The sequence below is a fragment of the Amphiura filiformis genome, chromosome 19 (assembly GCF_039555335.1).
Source record: "Amphiura filiformis chromosome 19, Afil_fr2py, whole genome shotgun sequence".
Taxonomy (NCBI): Eukaryota; Metazoa; Echinodermata; class Ophiuroidea; order Amphilepidida; family Amphiuridae; genus Amphiura; species Amphiura filiformis.
In genome coordinates, this window is record NC_092646.1 from 44,219,513 (window position 1) to 44,242,530 (window position 23,018).

The following is a 23,018-nucleotide window of genomic DNA, read 5'->3' on the forward strand; positions in this document are numbered from 1 at the left end:
TCAATCCCGCTGAGTCCTGATTTTTCTCTCTCAATTTTTTCATATGCCAGTTTGCTCGAGCCCCAATCACGCATTTAAATTATAATTTCTCGGCTTGCATCGTTTATTTCCGATCCTCGCATATATTAATTTGTGTTTCGCATTGTCTTACACCCTGCCAGGGTGAAGCATATAGGCCGCCTCCTTCTTCATTATTTAATTAAATGTGAATTGAAATCAACCAAACATACATTTAAATTTATGTCATGTACACTGAGCTGTCAATGTGCTGTGTGTAGTGGATGATGTTATAGTTTTCAGTAGTTTTTCAGTGTTCTGCCAATTTGGCGCAGTTTGTGGCGTATACAGAAATAAGGTTCTGATTGGCTAATTGAATCATGTCATCATCACATCAGCACCTCATTCGCAGATCAAGCTGCACATAGAATCGTGTGACCTAGTTCTTTTTACGCAATAATCAGACAAGAGCAGACGGACACTGCTGAAGTAATTTGCTGAATAGGTGACAATCCTAGTGTTCCTACTCAGTTCTCACTTCGCGGATGGAAACGTCTGTACCTTTGAATTGTTTGCATCAAGTATTAATATTTAGTAGATATGTTCTGTTGATCCCAAGCTGAACTGGAAGAAATACCTGCTTATTAATTGGTGATAACTCACCCGACCCAACCTGTCGATATATTTGATGATCTGTCGATTTAAAAATTTTGTAATCCAATTCGTTATCAGTCCGAGGTATTTTGGATTTTCGGGTTGCTGCAAACAATAACGATGACAAAGTTTCCAAACACAGCTTTACCAAAATACAAAATGCTATCACTTCACTTACCATCATTGCAGGGGTACCAGCTAGATTTCCACCAATTGCAGCAAAATTAAATGGGGAGACAGCTGCCACAAAGCCTTCCATACCACGCATGACAAATTTATTGCTGCTTACTTCTGTGCTCAAGGGTTGCCAAGCTGCTAGGTCCAATGCATACTGTGCGTGAAAGCGGTAGAAATCCGCCAGCTCAGTGACAATGTCTATTTCTGCTTGCCATACTGTTTTTCCCTGTGATGTAGAAAGAGGAATTATGAGGAACATATATCATCATGATCATGCACAGGGGAATATGACCCAACAGAAGACATATCTATTGCTATAAACCTTTTCCGTAATTGCCCACCTTTCGCCATAAATGGGGTAAACATCGCTGTCACGTGACAAAAAATGTCGAAAGCTAGGGCAAATCTCGCCGTAGATGGGGTAATCGTAACAAAAAATATCGAAAGCGAGAGAAAATTCCATGTTTACCTCATCTATGGCGAAAGGTGGGCAATTACGGAAAAGGCCTATTGATGCTAAGTTAGTCAGTTACCTGACTTTATGGTCCCCTCCCACTTACAAACTGGTTATTTTGCCTTCATCTAACCTAGATAGTTTTAAGAGAGTGAAAATAAGAAATCCAAATTGTGATATTTTCATATGGCACCTCTAGTGCAATGAATTTTGTACTGGTAACACTGGCCATTTTCCCGCATTCCAATATGACTTATCGTAGTATACAATATTGAAGAATCACACTAAAATGGCCAGGAATCATGTGTTATGGACTGTTAGTACATGTAGTTAAAACATGATTGGCTGTCATCAAATTTCATTTTTGAAGCGATGATTTGTCGAATTTAGGTGTTTTTATTGGTATTTCATGATTACTTCTATAAATTTCTGTTTTCAACTCCTGATTCCACAATTTTCTGTTTTTTGTATTGCAAAAAAAAAAGTTTTAAGGTCATGGCGATTTAGGTCAATCAAGTTAATGTTCCTCTTACCTGGACAAGCATGCCAGCAGCTAGGAGTTCATATCTGTACTTTCCTGCAATGAGGTCTGCTGCTTTATTGAATATTTTGACTCTCTCCTCCAGCGGCCTGGCTTCCCATTCTTTCCTTGCTGCTAATGCTGCATCAATGGCTTTATTAAGCATAGCCTGATAAGAAGCAGGAGGTGGAAAATTAATAAGAAAATCATAGTACACAGAATTTTGTGGTGATGATTTCAAAATTCAACCATAAAGATTAATTGTTTTGTAGCAGTCTGGCTTGCTAATCTTGCTATATAACTATATGTTAGCGATTAAGCATCAGTAATGATCTCCTGTACTTGTGTATTTGCGTAATATTTGTTTGTGTGTATTGTATACCTCGATTGCCTACATTAGTATCCAGTTTTAACCACCATTTATCAGTGGGAGCTGGTGACCTAATGGATAAGGCTCTGTCCAGTAATCGGAAGGTTGTGGGTTCGAATCCCATGCCGGCACATTCCCTTGCTTTTTTTTTTTTCAAGTTGGGTTGTGTGCAGGGCAGGATTTGTGTTTATTTGTTGTCTTGTAACACTTTGGGTTGGTAAACTGTTCTTTCTTTCTTCAAACTTTCTCACTCATAAACTCAAACCTGCTACAGGACCCATGACACATTCATCTTCTGATACTACTCTTCTCACCGCTCATGTCGGGAAAAATCGCATTGGAGATAAATCGTTTTATGTTTCGGCACCCACACTCTGGAACAGCCTTCCAAGAACCATCAGGGAGGCATGCACACTGCCTAGTTTCAAGAAGGTTTTGAAGTCTCATTTTTATCCATCGTATTGACTCTGTTTTTGTTATTGCTTTGTTTTTACGGCGCTTTGATCAAGTTGGAAAGGCGCCTTATTAAATGTTGTTTATGTATGTATGTACGTTATAGTTAGGAGCAGCGTGACACACACTGGTTATTCAGGTCTTTGCCTTTGGTGCGAGGTTCCGGGTTCTATTTCCCTGCAGGACCAAAAAAATCTGTTCCGCTCTCTATGTGGCTCAACTGGTAATGGCGGGGCAGATGACCCATGATAAAAGTCCTTGACAGTTGGGTAATAAGCCCAATTGTCCTGTCCTGTAAAATTATGCCCCAACAAGCTATCTAAAGTGACCCCATTCGTGACCCCACTCTCCACAGAAGGTGTCAATTTCAAATGGGGGTCACCCAATTCAGGTAAGCCTATATTTAAAATTCACACTCCCTGTGTGGACGATTAGGGTTATGTCTTCCATAGGGGGCGTATGAATTTCAACTGGAATATCCTGTTATTTACTTACCTTGTTAGCATGATGCACCCTAGACAATCTGTGGCCGTGATCAAATGGCTAAAAGTGGAAAAATAATAACAAATAACATTATCTAGGTGATATTAAAGCCATTTAATATCAGGCATGGGAATGACTTTTTTGAAAACTGCCTGGAAAAGCATGCAGATTCCGCCTTAAAAGGCCCAAAACAAATTTGGATAACAAAACTGCCTGAATTCAGGTAAACGTCTGAAAATTCTCGTGACATGTACCTGCATTATTGTATAACTTCCATCAAATTAGTCCCAAACAAAAATGTTTGGTAGACTCATAACCGGTGCGATCTTACCTTTCCGATGTTGATTAAGATACTTCTTGCATCGATCCCGAGATGCGGAAAAACCAATAGTCATTTTGTCCCACATAAATGAATAAATAACAAAAAACCCCGATCCCCGGTGGACTCACCCAAAAGGTGACGTCACACCATATGATCGCCCCTTATCCGACTTGGGATCCCCTACCGGACCAAACTTGTAGGGGTGGCGGGTCGGGATAATCAACATCGGAAAGGTAAGATCGCACGGTTATGAGTCTACCAAACATTTTTGTTTGGGACTAGACTCAGTACACCGGTCGATCTTACCGCTTCGATGTTGATTAAGATACTTCTTGCATCAACATCTGAAAGATCGATCTAGCAAGTAACCGACGGATGGAGGTACAAGATTGGTCAGCATCAGATCAGGGATCGGGAGCGGGTAACGATGGTTTTCGCGAGGTCAGAAAATATTTTCCCCAACGGTCGGGAAACAAGAAAGACCACGCGATCACAGACATAAACCTCCTTACTTAATAAGTTTGGTGGTTAAGAATAGCGACACTGGTTCTTACCATGCTGAGTATTCTGTATAGTCTGAAAACCTGGTACCCGTACACCACCGTATTATGATCGCCCGAACAATGTCCCGGTAAACCTACCGCCCCGTCTCTGATTACTAACGTAAACGGAAGTATCGTGAGAGAAGGCGAAGGTGGCTTCCGGGACACCGCTTACTAGATCTCCTCAAGGGACAACCGAGCGGTATACCCAAGATGATGAGATAGCTGCGTGTCGAGTGGGTCGTGGGACGCGAAACATTCGCGATACACCGGACCCCACCAACACCTGGACCAGCCATTGCGACAGCGGCTGGACCGAAAGGCTCTGTAAGGGTGATGAATGCGGTCGTGAGTCCCTCGCAAGGCTTGTGTTCGGAAGAAATAGTGCTGCAGCGCCTTATCGGACACCCCAGCCTATCTTTGGCTTCAGCCGAACCTTGCCCAACCCTGGGGATTGGAGAGGGACGAATGTCGGTATGCACCGCGCCTGTTCGTAGTCACGAGAACAGAGCGCCGAAACAGTGTCGCTCCAGTGTTTGTGAACACGGAAGCTAACCTCGAGACCGTGTGCAACTCAGCACCGCCGTCCCGAAGCCAACGCCAAACCGGAAAGCCATCTTGAGAGTTACGTATTTAAGCGTCGCTTTTGACGGAAGGTCAAAAGGGGTGACCCTTAAAGTAATCTAAGACTGTGTTGGGATCCCTTAGGAGGATCACTTTCCTTTTGGTAGACACTTTCGTTGAACATACCGTCGGCGTGAGAGACTAATAAGGTAACCATCGGCTATGATAGTCGACCTGCCTCGAAACCTCGGTGAATGGAGAGGACAGCTGACTTATAGCTGGCCCCAGTGGCCCGCTGAAGTCTTGCTTGGAACTTTTCTGTCAGAAACTCCGGAACTAGCAGCACAGAGGCTCTAGCGGGAGAGCTATTTGTCTCATTGCACCAAGCGTAGTATGGAGCCAGACTCTGGCTATACGTGCACGAGGGTAGACTTCCGTCTAGCCCGGCGATGAGAAAAACAGCTTCTGATGAAAAGTATCCCTCCGCTGCGTGTTCCCTGGTAAGGGCCATGCAGCTAACTGCAGGTGCTCTAGTGATAGACTGGTACCTCCGCTCCGGGCATCCGGAGTAGATCTGGTACCTGGGAGTGCCAGCGGCCTTGCCGCTAGCAGAATGACAATGCAGTCTTCCCACCCGATCTTGGCCACCACCCTCATGAGTAGTGAGATCGGAGGGACTGCATAAGCTGTCATCCTCCCCAGTCTATGGACAGAGCGTCCACGGTGAATGCTTGGGGTCCGTGACCCTTGAGCAGTACACGGCAGTGGATGATTGCGATGAGATGCGACCAGATCTTTCGAGGGTGGTACATCCCTTGAAGATCGTCTGAGCGACCTGCGGAGCAAGGGACCATTCTGCTGGTCCCGACACCCTTCCTCGTGACAGATTGTGCGCGAGGATGCTGGTGACGCCCGCGATGTGTATCGCTCTCATCGTAATCTGCCTGAACTTGCACCACCCTATCAGGTGTCGTGCATGCAGGCTCAATCGTGGTGGCCCGGAGTCCCCTTGTCTGTTGGGGTAGGCTACCACGGTTGTGTTATCCGTCAGGACAACGGTATGTGATTCCACGATCACCTCCTCGTGCGAGGAGGTTGATGTGAAACTCTGTCTCTATGGCCCCATAGGCCGAGGCGGAGTCTCCGTGGATGTGGACCCCCAGCCCCGTTTTGGCGCTTATGGTGGCCCCTCGTGACATACCGGGGTGCAGGAAACCTGACACCCTGGGTCAAATTGGGCTGATGGGTCCACCACCAGAGTTCTCTCGCGCGATCTCCGACAACGGAACCGCGAGGGATATTGGTGACGACTGGGCCTGCAAGCAGGCTAGAAGGTGTAGTTGGGTAAGCCTAACGTAGAAACGGCAGTACAGTACGAGGTCTACCATACTGGCCATTAGGCCTACCACCTTCATCCATGCCACAGCGGGTTTTGCCCGAGACTCGGCCAAGGGTCAGGCACACCGCACCATGTTCGTCACCCGCTCGGGTGAGAGCACCGCGAACCCCTCCGTGAGGGTGATCTGGGCCCCTACAAATAGTGGTGACTGCGTCGGGACCACGCTGGACTTTTTGAGCTGATCAAAAAATCCAGGGTCCCGCACCCTACGGACTATCAACCCCATGAGACCCGTAGTCTTCAGTGGAGTGCGTCCGTTATATGAGCCAAACGTCCAGGTAGCAACTGATGTTGACACCCCTGTGCTTCAGGTGCGCTGCCACCGCTCTGACCAAGAGTGTTAAACACCCTGGGAGAGATGGACAGGCGGATGGCGGTATCAAAACTGGTAATTTTGATCCTGTACCTAGAAGCGCAGATGCCTCCGATCTTGAGAGGCGATTGCCATATGCAGATAGGCGTCCGAGAGAGCTAGCGATGCTGTTCCCATGCCCCTGATGGAGCAGGCTAGCACCGGCGAGAGTCCCCATTCTGAACCTCTTGGGCCTGAAGAACGTGTTCAACAGTCTGCGGTTCCGGATGGGGCTCCGTCGCCGGTCTTCCTTGGAGCCAATGGCTCCAAGATCACCCGTAGAACGGGGGTAGACCGGGACAATCGCCCGCTTCGTGAGAAGCTGTGTGATCCCTGTCAGTAGTGCCCGGCGCTGGGGGCCGTCTGACGGCACTACTGTGGACCTCTGAAATGTGCAGATGAATGTGGGGAGACTGGGTTGCCAGTCTGTAACCCCCACTCACCACTGACCATACCCAGGCGCTCAAAGAGATGGTTTCCCACCTCTGGGTGAAAGCCATAAGCGGTCGCCCACTGGGAGATCCCCTGTGGAAAAACCGCTGAGTACACCAGGAATGCTCTGCCTAGCTTCCCTTGGAAGAGCGCTTGCTCTTCTTCGGGCTTGCCAGCTGTTCCTGTGCTACCCTTGCGCCTCCCAGAAATGGGTGCTGCAGAGGTAGTGGGCTCGGGTACTGGTGGTGGTGCACGGCCTGCTGAAGTCGGAGCTCCTACCCATGGTAAGGGCAGTTTCCGACCTCTTCAGAGTGCTCCCGTTGGTAGCTTCTTTGCACGGTCCTCCACCGTAGCGCAGAAGCATCCAAAGAGAAAAAGGACCCTGCCTTTCCATCGCGTTGAGCGATTGGAGTGGCAGGCCCCTCCCAGCTGAGTGGACACCCTATGGGCTAGGCCCATGGAGCTCTCGTTGAGGCTAGCTGTTAGCACCGCTAATAGGCTCACCTCATGGAAGAGCTCAGATGTTGTCTGGCGTGATACGCTTGACGACATCTGGGTCCCTCTCGGATCCCCTCAGGTAGGTCCCGTGGTCCTCCCGCGTTACACGCAGAGGAAGCGTGCAAGCACGCGGCGTCATAGCTCTACTGAGCTCGACAGCCCTACGATATCTACCCGTGAGGTTTGCCGGGAATGAGAGTGTAGGCGTCCCCTGTGAGGAAGCAGCAGCTGAGCATCCTACTGAAAAGGATCCCTGGTCCTCCTCCATGGACTCCCCCTTAGGGGTGTCCGGAGGAAGATCAGTGCTGTTGCTCCCTTCAAGGGGCAGCGGGGAAGGAGACTGTAGTGATGTCACTACCGGACTCAGCTTCCGACTCCTTTCCCTCGCCCACAGTATCCGTATCATGCTCCGATGATGACGGTAACTGAGGTCGGGCATCTGAACGCGGGTAAGAAGGCATAACCACTGTGTGGCTCGCCGACTACCTGCCAGCAGAAGAGGGAGTACTCCCGCAAGACCCTGAGGCATCCGCCATGGCACCACTGGGTCCGCCTGCTCTCGCAGCCGTCGTCCTAGCGCTAGCAGCACGGGGCCTCCCCTGATCAAGCTCTGGGTCAGCCCCATGCCGGCTGGCCTGGTCAACAGCTGATGTTGGTACTGCGTGGCCATCGCTAGGCGACACTTGCCACGGTGCTAGGCCGTGGAAGAAACACCCTGCGGCGGGTACCACGGGCATACCCGCCGGCAGCTGACCCTGAAAGGATCCGCCACCAGGGTAACCCCATGGTACTGCAGTACCAGCACCGCCTCCCCTTTGTTGCCACAGAGACTGTGGCGACTAAAGGCGAGTGCTGCGGTACCGGTGCGGTATCAGCGTGGGTACCCGTGAGGGTTCCCAACTGTGGACCGCTGTACCCTCGCCACACTGCGTTCCCTGTTTTGGGGGATCAAGCTGTGTGCTGGCGTGGTACCGGCGCGGTACTAGCGTAGGTGCCCGTGAGGGCTCCCGGCTGTGTACCACTGTACCCATGCCTCACCGCGTTCCCCGCAAGGATCAAGCCGTGTGTATGGGTACCCGCTATACCGGCTGTCCCTTGGCTAGAGGGAGCTTGCCTAGTACCACGGGTAGCTGAGCGCAGATACCCCGATCAATCACCTCGCCACCTGAATAGGCAGCGTCAATCAATGGAGCTATGCCCTGTTGATTTGACAGTGATCGATCAAGAGAGGGTAATTGACCCATTGACGGTAATGGATCACCCACGCTCCGCTGGCTCTCGAGGACATAAGTGGGTTGTTGATCAGCTAGGCTGTTCAAGCTACTTACTGTACCCTCTAGAGCTTCGCCCAAGGTCGCTGTGTGTGGCGGACCACTCACGGCAGCTATGGGCGGGTGCATAGCGGCTACCACTGAAGTCAAGCCGTCGCTCGTCTTTGTAGCTGCCACCGAATGCACGTGGGTCGCTGTCCCGTGAGAGACTGCGAGCCCAACCCCTGAATAATCGCCAGCCAGTCCCTGTGGACAGCCAGCAGCTATTCTAGGGCCCAGGGTATCACTCGGCGGTCCCGCCATGGAACGCTGCCGTGTGACAACCCCAGTTGGTTCTGCTAAGACTACACCCACAGCGTTAGCCGCGTATCGTCTCTGTTGAACCCATGCATGCTAGGGTTCAACCCAGGCAAGCCCGGGTACCTTGCATGCTGCCCGTCGCTGGCTACTACTGTGGCTGTTTGAGCCTGTAGATATGCCTGCAACAGACGGGTGTCCTCCTGCTAAAAACCCGTGAGGATTTTCGCTAGAGGACTGGTATCCTCCTGCTACACACCCGCTAGGGCTTTCGCCGGTGGTTACCGCTCTGCTGCCTGCTACTTTGCTCCGACGTATAGTCAGTGCTTTCGCTGGCTGCTGAGCCTTTGGGCGCGCTAGCAGTCCCCGAAGGAACCGCCTGCTTGTCCGGGGACCGGAGCCCCCTTAAGCAGACCTGCCATGACCCATAGGGGCTGTCACAGCAGAATCTACCGTGTCGACTGGTATCCTCCTGCTGCAAAACCCGCTAGGGTTTTCGCTGGTGGTTACCGCTCTGCTGCCTGCTACTTTGCTCCGACGTATAGTCAGTGCTTTTACGCTGGCTGCTGAGCCTTTGGACGCGCTTAGCAGTCCCGAAGGAACCGCCTGCTTGTCCGGGGACCGGAGCCCCTTAAGCAGACCTGCCATGACCCATAGGGGCTGTCACAGCAGAATCCACCCACCGTGTCGACCTTACCAGTGCCCTTGGTAGATTTCTTCTTCGTCTTATGGCGATGGCGACGGAGCCTATCCAAATCGTCAAGCTGGAACTCGGAGAGTCCTAAGCAAAAGAAAGACATCTAGAAGATCGTGAGCACTCCCTGTGGGTGAAACAGAGCGGTGTGGGTCCCGCCCGTCACCAGGGAAGGGCAAGCCCGACAGGGCCGAGGCGAAGCGAGGAGAAAGGGAGGGGGGGCACTACCCCCCCCCAAAAAAAACGCGACTCAAGCCCAGTAAGCAAACCTGAGCACGGAGGCTGGTCGCTAACGTTAGTGGTAAAGTAAGGACTGGCTAACTTTATTACTAAAATGTCAGACGGGTCCCTACCAATCCCCACCGTATGAATATCTGATTAACTCATCTTTATTACTGTCATCCCTCCCCAGTCTATGGACAGAGCGTCCACGGTGAATGCTTGGGGGTCCGTGACCCTTGAGCAGTACACCGGCAGTGGATGATTGCGATGAGATGCGACCAGATCTTTCGAGGGTGGTACATCCCCTTGAAGATCGCCTGAGCGACCTCATGAGCAAGGGACCATTCTGCTGGTCCCGACACCCTTCCTCGTGACAGATTGTGCGCGAGGATGCTGGTGACGCCCGCGATGTGTATCGCTCTCATCGTAATCTGCCTGAACTTGCACCACCCTATCAGGTGTCGTGCATGCAGGCTCAATCGTGGTGGCCCGGAGTCCCTTTGTCTGTTGGGGTAGGCTACCACGGTTGTGTTATCCGTCAGGACAACGGTATGTGATTCCACGATCACCTCCTCGTAAGCGAGGGAGGTTGATGTGAAACTCTGTCTCTATGGCCCCATAGGCCCGAGACGGAGTCTCCGTGGATGTGGACCCCCAGCCCCGCTTTTGACGCTTATGGTCGCCCTACGTGACATACCGGGGTGCAGGAAACCTGACACCCTGGGTCAAATTGGGCTGATGGGTCCACCACCAGAGTTCTCTCGCGCGATCTCCGACAAACGGAACCGCGAGGGATATTGGTGACGACTGGGCCTGCAAGCAGGCTAGAAGGTGTAGTTGGGTAAGCCTAACGTAGAAACGGCAGTACAGTACGAGGTCTACCATACTGGCCATTAGGCCTACCACCTTCATCCATGCCACAGCGGGTTTTGCCCGAGACTCGCCAAGAGTCAGGCACACCGCACCATGTTCGCCACCCGCTCGGGTGAGAGCACCGCGAACCCCTCCGTGAGGGTGATCTGGGCCCCTACAAATAGTGGTGACTGCGTCGGGACCACGCTGGACTTTTTTGAGCTGATCAAAAAATCCAGGGTCCCGCACCCTCGGACTATCAACCCCATGAGACCCGTAGTCTTCAGTGGAGTGCGTCCGTGATATGAGCCAAACGTCCAGGTAGCAACTGATGTTGACACCCCTGTGCTTCAGGTACGCTGCCACCGCTCTGACCAAGAGTGTTAAACACCCTGGGAGAGATGGACAGGCGGATGGCGGTATCAAAACTGGTAATTTTGATCCTGTACCTAGAAGCGCAGATGCCTCCGATCTTGAGAGGCGATTGGCATATGCAGATAGGCGTCCGAGAGATCTAGCGATGCTGTTCCCATGCCCCTGATGGAGCAGGCTAGCACCGAGGCGAGAGTCCCCATTCTGAACCTCTTGGGCCTGAAGAACGTGTTCAACAGTCTGCGGTTCCGGATGGGGCTCCCGTCGCCGGTCTTCCTTGGAGCCAATGGCTCCAAGATCACCCGAGAACGGGGGTAGACCGGGACAATCGCCCGCCTCGTGAGAAGCTGTGTGATCCCTGTCAGTAGTGCCCGACGCTGGGGGCCGCCTGACGGCACTACTGTGGACCTCTGAAATGTGCAGATGAATGTGGGGAGACTGGGTTGCCAGTCTGTAACCCCCACTCACCACTGACCATACCCAGGCGCCAAAGAGATGGTTTCCCACCTCTGGGTTAAAGCCATAAGCTTTCGTCCACTGGTAGATTCCCCTGTGGAAAAACCGCTGAGTCCCCAGGAATGCTCTGCCTAGCTTCCCTTGGAAGAGCGCTTGCTCTTCTTCGGGCTTGCCAGCTGTTCCTGTGCTACCCTTGCGCCTCCCAGAAATGGGTGCTGCAGAGGTAGTGGGCTCGGGTACTGTTGGTGGTGCACGGCCTGCTGAAGTCGGAGCTCCTACCCATGGTAAGGGCAGTTTCCGACCTCTTCAGAGTGCTCCCGTCGGTAGCTTCTTTGCACGGTCCTCCACCGTAGCGCAGAAGCATCCAAAGAGAAAAAGGACCCTGCCTTTCCATCGCGTTGAGCGATTGGAGTGGCAGGCCCCTCCCCCCGGCGCTGAGTGGACACCCTATGGGCTAGGCCCATGGAGCTCTCGTTGAGGCTAGCTGTTAGCACCGCTAATAGGCTCACCTCGCGGAAGAGCTCAGATGTTGTCTGAGCGTGATACGCTTGACGACATCTGGGTCCCTCTCGGATCCCCTCAGGTAGGTCCTGTGGTCCTCCCGCGTTACATCGCAGAGGAAGCGTGCAAGCACGCGGCGTCATAGCTCTACTGAGCTCGACAGCCCTACGATATCTACCCGTGAGGTTTGCCGGGAATGAGAGTGGCGTCCCCTGTGAGGAAGCAGCAGCTGAGCATCCTACTGAAAAGGATCCCTGGTCCTCCTCCATGGACTCCCCCTTAGGGGTGTCCGAGGAAGATCAGTGCTGTTGCTCTCTTCGGGGCAGCGGGGAAGGAGACTGTAGTGATGTCACTACCGGACTCAGCTTCCGACTCCTTTCCCGGGCCCACAGTATCCGTATCATGCTCCGATGATGACGGTAACTGAGGACGGGCATCTGAAAGCGGGTAAGAAGGCATAACCACTGTGTGGCTCGCCGACTACCTGCCAGCAGAAGAGGGAGTACTCCCGCAAGACCCTGAGGTATCCGCCATGGCACCACTGGGTCCGCCTGCTCTCGCAGCCGTCGTCCTAGCGCTTAGCAGCACGGGCCTACCCTGATCAAGATCTGGGTTAGCCCCATGCCGGCTGGCCTGGTCAACAGCTGATGTTGGTACTGCGTGGCCATCGCTAGGCGACACTTGCCACGGTGCTAGGCCGTGGAAGAAACACCCTGCGGCGGGTACCACGGGCATACCCGCCGCAGCTGACCCTGAAAGGATCCGCCACCAGGGTAACCCCATGGTACTGCAGTACCAGCACCGCCTCCCCCTTGTTGCCACAGAGACTGTGGCGACTAAGGCGGAAGCTGCGGTACCGGTGCGGTATCAGCGTGGGTACCCGTGAGGGTTCCCAACTGTGGACCGCTGTACCCTCGCCACACTGCGTTCCCTGTTTTGGGGGATCAAGCTGTGTGCTGGCGTGGTACCGGCGCTGTACTAGCGTGGGGTGCCCGTGAGGGCTCCCGGCTGTGTACCACTGTACCCATGCCTCACCGCGTTCCCCGCAAGGGGATCAAGCCGTGTGTATGGGTACCCCGCTATACCGGCTGTCCCTTGGCTAGAGGGAGCTTGCCTAGTACCACGGGTAGCTGAGCGTGCATACCCCGATCAATCACCTCGCCACCTGAATAGGCAGCGCCAATCAATGGAGCTATGCCCTGTTGATTTGACAGTGATCGATCAAGAGAGGGTAATTGACCCATTGACGGTAATGGATCACCCACGCCCGCTGGCTCTCGAGGACATAAGTGGGTTGTTGATCAGCTAGGCTGTTCAAGCTACTTACTGTACCCTCTAGAGCTTCGCCCAAGGTCGCTGTGTGTGCCGGACCACTCACGGCAGCTATGGGCGGGTGCATAGCGGCTACCACTGAAGTCAAGCCGTAGCTCGCCTTTGTAGCTGCCATCGAATGCACGTGGGTCGCTGTCCCGTGAGAGACTGCGAGCCCAACCCCTGAATAATCGCCAGCCAGTCCCTGTGGACAGCCAGCAGCTATTCTAGGGCCCAGGGTATCACTCGGCGGTCCCGCCATGGAACGCTGCCGCAGTGACAACCCCAGTTGGTTCTGCTAAGACTACACCCACAGCGTTAGCCGCGGTATCGCTCTGCTGAACCCATGCATGCTAGGGTTCAACCCAGGCAAGCCCGGGTACCCTTGCATGCTGCCCGTCGCTGGCTACTACTGTGGCTGTTTGAGCCTGTAGATATGCCTGCAACAGACGGGTGTCCTCCTGCTAAAAACCCGTGAGGATTTTCGCTAGAGGACTGGTATCCTCCTGCTACAAACCCGCTTAGGGTTTTCGCTGGTGGTTACCGCTCTGCTGCCTGCTACTTTGCTCCGACGTATAGTCAGTGCTTTCGCTGGCTGCTGAGCCTTTGGACGCGCTTAGCAGTCCCGAAGGAACCGCCTGCTTGTCCGGGGACCGAGCCCCTTAAGCAGACCTGCCATGACCCATAGGGGCTGTCACAGCAGAATCTACCGTGTCGACTGGTATCCTCCTGCTGCAAAACCCGCTAGGGTTTTCGCTGGTGGTTACCGCTCTGCTGCCTGCTACTTTGCTCCGACGTATAGTCAGTGCTTTCGCTGGCTGCTGAGCCTTTGGACGCCGCTTAGCAGTCCCGAAGGAACCGCCTGCTTGTCCGGGGACCGGAGCCCCTTAAGCAGACCTGCCATGACCCATAGGGGCTGTCACAGCAGAATCCACCGTCTCGACCTTACCAGTGCCCTTGGTAGATTTCTTCTTCGTCTTATGGCGATGACGGAGCCTATCCAAATCGTCAAGCTGGAACTCGGAGAGTCCTAAGCAAAAGAAAGACATCTAGAAGATCGTGAGCACTCCCTGTGGGTGAAACAGAGCGGTGTGGGTCCCGCTCCGTCACCAGGGAAGGGCAAGCCCGACAGGGCCGAGGCGAAGCGAGGAGAAAAGGGAGGGGGCACTACCCCCCCAACACGCGACTCAAGCCCAGTAAGCAAACCTGAGCACGGAGGCTGGTCGCTAACGTTAGTGGTAAAGTAAGGACTGGCTAACTTTATTACTAAAATGTCAGACGGGTCCCTACCAATCCCCACCGTATGAATATCTGATTAACTCGTCTTTATTGGACGGTAATGAAGACATAACGATAGAGTAATCACCCTAACATAGCAACAATAACCTACCGTACATGAAATACAATGTGTATGTACAAACATCTATTGTAACTTACAGGCTGCAATGGTTGTTTTACGGGAAACAAAATGAATGGCGCCAACGAGCGCCATTTTGAATTGCTCGTGTGTCCCGTGATACAAACGGAGGCACGATATGTAGCTAAGTTTTGGATCGCTTTTTGTCACTTTTTTCGCCAGAAAATGCCGTCAAAAACTATCCTCAGCCGAACAATACCGGTTTGGTTTTACCTAAGGTGTGAAACTACAACCGTATATCTCGCCTTTGGTCGAGAAATTGATACACAGTGCTATGAACAATCGATAGGCACGTCTGTGTCAGTCGGAGACCAAGGAGGATAAGGGGCGATCATATGGTGTGACGTCACCTTTTGGGTGAGTCCACCGGGGATCGGGGGTTTTTTGTTATTTATTCATTTATGTGGGACAAAATGACTATTGGTTTTTTCCGCATCTCGGGATCGATGCAAGAAGTATCTTAATCAACATCGGAAACGGTAAGATCGACCGGTGTACTGAGTCTGTATTATCCTTTTATGAGAATAATGCAATTTTCCAATGAAATGTGCACCAATGTCACTGATCATGCTGATTGCCCTATAATGAATACTGAACAGACTTTTGTTTGGGGCTAAGAAACATTTTATTTTGCTAAGGATTTGATGATAAACATATTACCCAATACCCATTCCCACATGACCCACAAAACCCACAACATGTTGGCAGACCATTTGATTGAATTATAATAGAATTATATGTACATACTGTACCATAATAATTAAGCCTAATATCCAACATTAAGATTTGTTTCGGATGCAATACCCATAATACTTTACATGTATATCAAAACTTGGTATATTATTTGAAAAAAAAAGCAGATTCATCAAGAATTGCCTGTATTAAAACTTCTTGTAATCCACATTCAGTGCTGTATCCAATACTTGGAATTCTATTTCTGCGAATTACATTGGCACTAATATATCTAATGAACCTGCAACAAATTGTACTTCAAAATAATATTGCCCCCCCCCCCATGTAATTTTAAAGCTCATTCCTTACTCTATACAGCTTAGATTTGTTTAGAGGTTCATCAGGTTTGCAGATACTATGACTACCTGGGAGGAAGAAGGGCCCAATTCCATCAAACCTTTTTTTTGAGATATGAACAAAAAACTTAATATTTGGAAAAGTTTTAGAGACAGACTGTTTTCATCTTCAGGGGACCTTCAGTACATGAACGAACATCCATGTTTCAATGGCAACGGTACAGGTCTTAATATGAAAAAACTCATGTTTGTAAATGGTGAAGTTGGGCCCTTCTTCCACTTGCGCATTCAATTATAATTCATCTTACAAAACCAGCTATTTTACAAAAAAAATTTATAAGTGTACTTGTAATCAAACAGGACTTCATTAAAAAATATGTATATTTTTGACATTTTCGCAAAACTAAATTATATTGAGTGGGGGCTCATAGGTATAAATTGAACAATATATTAATTGCCAACACCTGCCCCTTGTACTAATCACTGTTGAGTCACACAAGGGGCCATATCATAAGGTCTCTGGTCACACATAGTTTATTTCTAAATATTTAGTTATGTGTGTGCAGTGAGTTTACGCTTGGTTAAATACAGCTGATAGCCATACAATCAGGCCAAAAAAAATTGTTTGTTTGTCCATAGAGGCTTATGAAACAGTCGGGTCGGTAGGTCGGATTTTTTTATATTTTTTTTTACAGATATTGCACTTGAAACTGACAATTTGAAGACTGGTAAATAAGTCAAAACACACAGAACTTTACTGGTTTAACTCTTGAGATGGTTCTGCATGTTATACTGTTCATTTTCTTTACATTTTCTTTCTTTAAATTTATACTAACCAAGTGCTGTTTTACTAGCACATTCAACGCAAATTAAAAAAGAAAAGAAAAAAAGACACGGTCGGGACCAGAGTACACGCTCGGTCGGACGTGGACAAACAAACAATTTTTTTTTGGCCTCATCTCCAACAGTGAAGAAGACACAGGCTATTACTGACATAATTCTCTTTTCCATGAAACCATTCAATTGAAAATAAACCATGTGAAACGGTCCGGTATCTTTAAATTGGAGGTACATTGTACCTTACAGGGTTTTACAAATATTGAATGAAATATTTATGTTACTTTGTGTATGTGTTTTTAATGGCAATCTCAAATTGATATGTAATATACTGTAAAAGTGGTCATTTTTGTGCATGTAATTTTTTGCACTTTGTCGATTTTGAACTACATTGGTTGTTTTTAATTTCGCGATTTTGAGTCTTCTTACATAGACCTATACATTAAAATAACATTTTGTGTGTTTTTATTTTCGCGGTAGCTGTGTTGCGGGGTGAAAAGCGCGAAAATTAATGTAAAATGACAATTTCCACTTTCACAGTACTTATATTACTATAACTTCTATAAGATTTACAATGTTTCACAAATTTCGTATTTGATTTTCATTCTTTGGTAAAAAATACTCAACAATTTTGCTTCTTACATGTATGCTAAGTAAATGTAGGCCTACTGTTTAGAATTTTGTTTTTGTTTTTGAAGTATGAAAATAAACAAGAAGCACATGTTGACACTTAACATATCACATATCACTATGGACCACAAGAGCCTCATCCCAATGGCATAGTCCAATAACCTTAATTACATAATCATAGTGCAAAATTTGACCTCAAGTTGCAGAGTATGAGTTTTTGTACCAAATTCTTCAAAGGTCATTCAATGAATGTACAAATGTATTGGGGTTTAAGAACTGTTCCCCTGATAGATGAGCATGTTGTGGATCCTAGTGTATTCAGATTGTTGCACACAGCTGCAACATATTCATGCAACTATATCAAATTAGCCCAAGGCCCAACTTTGCATTGCAATATTTCATTCCAAGGATCCCATTTAACCCTAACAGCCTAAGGGCTTTTTGGTGATGGGAAGGGAAAGAAGGAAGAAATGAAGAGAGAAAACAAAGAAAGCTGTTTGCTCTGGGTGGGATTCGAACCTGAGACCCCTCGCATACTAAGCACTGGGTCGGCGACACTTTGCCATGGGTGTTGGGCTTTGCTGGACAGCGAAACCGTGCCTATATATTGCGTCATCACACCACATGGATGCACGCACGAACAGCGCATGTATCAAGTAGTATTTTGTAGTACCTGGTACAGTTAGGGTTAATATATACATGATTTAATATATTGTTTTAAATATTAATCGTGTTTTTCTATAGACCACTTGACATCACTGTTTATCAACAAAGGCGAGGGACTCGTCTATCGATATGCTCCAACGAGCCGCTACATTGTTCAATGGCTTTCCTGTACTATATGAAATGTGGCGGGTGATTTAAAATGCACGTGCCCTTAGCAGACTACGATGCGTACGCACACTGCAGGGCAAAGGACAATGGAAATTGCCACAATGCGCGCGCATACTGCCGGGCAATGACGTCAAATGCCAAGTGGTCTATATCTAGATACTTTTATCAGCCATGTAAAAACTTCACATGTATGAGTCCAATTTCTTCCTAGTTTTGGATTGGACTAGGTAGCATTTCTTTTTCAATATCCTTCTGAGCATAATCTAATCACAACAATTTGTAATGAGCATTGTCTCCTTTTTCATCAAGTGATTTACTACAGCAAAGTGAATTTAATGCTATTTTCTGATTATTGCGCTGTGTGTAGTGTGTGTCCTCATTTCTGCTGTTTGGATCTTTGTAAACACTTACCGATGTTTCCCATCTGACGTCCTCTGATTCAACATTCTGTCCGCCAATCACACATGGAATCTCCTCTACCGAGTTCCACAGTTTATCAAGAGCCTGTATGACAAAATGGTACGGTAAAGATGAAGGCAAAAATGAGAAACAATAATTAGAAAACATTACGAATAATCAAGTCCTTTATACTTATAGTCAAAAAATCATGAGAGCCAACTTGGGTACGCACGGTTAGGGCGCAAACACAGCTTTTGAGAATTGACCAATCCTGATCATGTTATTCTATGAAAAGTATGCTGACGCAGAAGGTACATCCTCTCATGATCGAGAATTTGTTATTTTGCCTATAGGATAAGTGCACAAGATACGGTACACTATTTTGATATTCATAAGTGACTTAACACAACCATTGCCTATTTCTCACAGCATTTACAATAAGTTTCACCATAAGGGAGGAGCTATGGTTCCACTCCATGATACCACAGAAATTGTGAAGGCCACCAAAATTTAAGAGCAAAGGGCCCAAATGGCCCTCAAAAATTCTGGTTTATTTTGAGGCCTGGAGTAGACCCTTGCATAGCTTGATGTGGATTATAAAAATTGTGAGGTCACCAAAAAATTTAAGATCAAGGGGCAGAATGCCAGTCAGAAATTCTGGCTTACATGTATTTTGAGCTCTGGACCAGTTGCTTGTCCATTGACTTACAAATTTCCTGTCACCATGTCAACTACCCAGGGTATGTTTCAAAATATTATAGAAGGCCAGTCAACTGGTCATGTGTGACTACATCAAAGCTTGATTTGTGCATTGCAAGATGGATCTGCCATCTAGTGCCGTAATGACTTTAGGAAGTACCAAACAAGGTCAGTCTGTTTTTGTCCTTAAATGTTTCAGCCCACTTCTGGTCATGACAAAATCAAATGCGACCCACTCAAAGTTTGATACGTCTACTTGACTGGGAAGTAACCTTAAGTAGCAGTTCTCATTTCAAAATCATTTTAACTACAAGGCCAAAAGAAAGAAGCAGAAAAAAAAAAAAAAAGAATCCCTTAATTAGTGTTTTTCCATGTTTTGATTATTTTTTGCTTTTTACAATCAGAAAAAATCTAACAAAAATTGACCCCCATACAAATTGAACAAATGGCTGGGTCTGTGGGTAGCTCGCATAGTCATTTTACTAACAAACAGCAATGTAAATAAAACACTTTTTTTATTGGGAAAACTATGTGTGAACATGCCTAAGTAGTAAATGGCTATTCCAGTTGAAATCCATACACCCTCTGTGGAAGACATGACCTTAAATTTCCTACATAGTGGGTGTAGATTTCAAATGGAGTTATTTCCTTTCAGGTAACCCCATTTGAAATTCACACTACCAGCAGAGCACTACCAGTGTGGAAGATTAAGGTCATGTTTTTCTCAGGGGTGATGTATTTGAACTAGAATATTAACCCATTATTTACAAAATCTACAATTACCTCTTCAACTCCTTTTCTCTCTGGTGTACCTTTGACATAATCTTTCATTGGTTCATTGGCACATGCTGTATGGACTTGAGCTGACAGGCACCTCACCCTAAACAAATAAAGAAAATAGTTTAACTTAGGCAATTAAATATTTAACCAGTAACAATAATTGTATGTCATAAATTCCTTCTTTCTCTATTTGCAAGTGAGAAGCCCAGTTGGTTTTTCACAAATTCCAGTCGTTGAATATGATTGATTCTGGAAATGGCTTCATAGTTCCCGATTGGGCACCTAAAGAAGGATGTTGCTTCTCATTATCATCATGAGGAAAAACTTTCATATTGCATCAGCCCTTGAATCAAATGTGTTATATCCACTGAAAACATAAGTTGATAAAATCTAAAAGCACCTAGAAATCTTTACATTTTTACAAGAATTATATTGTAATGTAAAACATCGGTTCCTCTCCAAGCAAATCAAGAATAGCTAGGATGATCATGAGGGTATTTCATTACCAAGCTTAATAGGACCTCAAACATGAGAAACACATGCAAATAGGGTGTCAAAAACATTAACAGTATAAGAAAAAACAAAGTACCGTATATTTGACAAAACCTCAACCACAAAACATGGCCTAATAATATGGCCAAGGAAATAAACATATCGTCTGGAATTTTTCAAAAATCGGTAAGGGAGGCCCTTATTATGTTATTTTTTACCATTCCTTTCTGTGTAAAATTACGAGTGGCGCGCGGCGCAGTTTAGATTTTAAAACAAATATATAATAAAAAAAATCAAATTAAATCAAACCCCTTGATCAAACTTCATCCAGCAGGAATATCTCCAATATTCTACATTTCAACATTAAATCTATTTCAGTCATTTTGAATTGTGAATTGTAAATGTTAGAATAGTTGAACTTATGGCACCGACGCTTCAAGTGACTTTATTTTATTTACGATCTAGCAATACATTTTGTAGTCTACAACCTATAATGCACACAAATTGGAGATATCACAATGATGTATTTTATTGACATTTTATTTTATAATAGATAAAATTAACCGACAGCATAATATGCCCTTCCTGACTGCCATTATGCCCTCAAAATATGTCCTCTACCGATGGCTAAAGTAAGGACAAAATGTTGCACCTCAAATTTCAAAATGATTGCTTCAGACCTCCCCTCTGACCCCCGGGAAGCGCTAGAACTAAACACTCCAGTGTCCGCAGGGACCCCCGACCTTGCAGAAAATTAAAAAGTAGGGGGTCCGGAGTAGAATTTGGTGAGTCCGAGTTGCACAAATGCAGCATAAATAGTATGTCTGCAATAGCGCTAGATTGAAAAACTGGGGGTCTGCAGGGACCCCTGAACTTGCAGAAAATTCAAAAACAGGTGGTCCGAACTCTTATTTTTGTAGGTCCGAGACCACAAAAAGCAACTTAGCGCTACCCTTGCCCCCACGGGCTTTGCAACCATTGAGTGGGGCTTTGCAGTATTCTTTTATTTCATATGGCAATTCAACAAATCTATTTGAGGAAGCCTGCTCTACACCTACATGTAGTTTGAATTGAAGAGAGTGTTTATAACCAAGAACTTCTTAACATGTTTTTTCATTACAACAATTTTAGAAACAAAGTAAGGGAGCAAAGAAGAAAAATAACAACAAATATTTGAAAATCTCCAAAAATCGGTGAGGGCAGGGACGATATACATACCGGTAAATGTTATTTATTTTACTTAGCCTGAGTCGATATACTTGTTTTTTTATTTTTCAAGAATTCAAAATCAAAACTTCAAAACAAAACAAAAAAGAATATAAAGGAAAGTAATGAAATTTTGAAATATCAGAAAGAAAAATCTCAGGAATTTAATTAAGGGCTGTGCAATAATTATGAGCCCTGGGGGAGGGTAAAATTGGGGGGGGGGGGCGGTGCAAGAAATTTTTAGCGAGCCGAAAAGGGGGGCAAGCAATTTTTGGCAAGCCGAGAGGGGGGGCGATTTTTGGCAGACATTCTTGGGGTGCCTTTTAATAAAAAACGCTCTAAAAGGCTTAGGAAAACAGTACGGAACGCTTAAATATGCAAATTTTCCTGCTGCTCTTTCTTCATAACATACATCTAGACCATTTAAGGTTTGCAAATTGGGATCCCAAAATTTTGCATGTTCAAGGGGGTGGCAAAGAATTTTTGGCGGGCCGAGAGGGGGGGCAAGCAATTTTTGGCGGGCCGAGAGGGGGGGGCAAGCGATTTTTGGCGAGCCGTTTGGAAATTTTCCCCCCCCGGGGGGGTAAATAATTATTGCACAGCCCCTAAAATGTGTAAGGTAAAATAGATACTTGGTCACCAAATTTGTTGAAGCTGCATGACACTCATAAATCATGCAAGGGCAAAGTGCCAAGCCCCCACCAACAGCCAATCACAGCACAGAATTCAAGACACGCCCCACTACCCTCAAGAAATGAGATTACACAACAGCTCAGTTGTCCCAGTTGAAATCGATTTAGCCCTTTTAGTTTTATGGACAGGAATAAAACCCACGACTTGTCAAAAAAATCAAATCAAGTTTTAGAGTTCAATGGCCAAATTTTTCTCATTATGCCTGCGGCAGAACCCGGTCTCAGCTCTGCAACTGCAAGGTCAGCGCTGCGCTGCAGTCAGCCGAGATGCAGCTCAGCTGCTGGCTGGCTGAGCTGAGCTCGTATAAAATCTTGGATACTGATCAAAAATTCAGTACATTGCTTTTGCATGGCGTTTGTCTTTTAAACCAGCTAAAATAAAACATTTTATTTCTACGATCAATATAGAATGTTCTAAATTGAGACCGACATTAGAAATGTGAAAAATAAGTGGGGAATTGAGTCTGTTTATTCAGTCGAATAAACATCGAACGATCATCACTACATAAAATAACATGCAATCAATGGTCAGATGGTCGATTTTGCATTTTGTACAGTGAAATAATTTACAATTACTTCTGTTTACACACTAAGAAACCTACCTTCCGACGTGTTTCAGAAGCGACAATCTTGTTGACAACATGATGATACACCTTTTCAGCTTCAAACTTCCAAAAAAGTGAATTAAACCTTTCAGGAATGAGGAGAGATAGCCAAGCAACACTACTCCGTCCGTCACGTTTTTGCAAATCCGCACAACTGATGAGCAATGGTAGCCTAAGTCACGTAAGTTTAAACCATAGTAATATGT

The 23,018-nt window shown here is 47.2% G+C and overlaps 1 protein-coding gene across 1 annotated transcript in view; it reads right to left on the bottom strand.

Annotated features, from left to right (window-relative positions):
• The window catches only part of LOC140141352 (delta-1-pyrroline-5-carboxylate dehydrogenase, mitochondrial-like), a 35,512-nt gene extending 12,537 nt beyond the window's left edge, over positions 1–22,975 (bottom strand). The window contains exons 1-6 of the mRNA XM_072163187.1: positions 22,810–22,975; positions 19,821–19,917; positions 18,351–18,443; positions 3,121–3,168; positions 1,816–1,971; positions 830–1,054 (exon numbers count right to left, since the gene is read on the bottom strand). Coding sequence (XP_072019288.1) covers positions 830–1,054; positions 1,816–1,971; positions 3,121–3,168; positions 18,351–18,443; positions 19,821–19,917; positions 22,810–22,850 — 660 coding nt within the window. The 5' untranslated portion in view covers positions 22,851–22,975. The remainder of the gene's footprint in view (positions 1–829; positions 1,055–1,815; positions 1,972–3,120; positions 3,169–18,350; positions 18,444–19,820; positions 19,918–22,809) is intronic.
• Between the last annotated feature and the right edge of the window lie 43 nt (positions 22,976–23,018).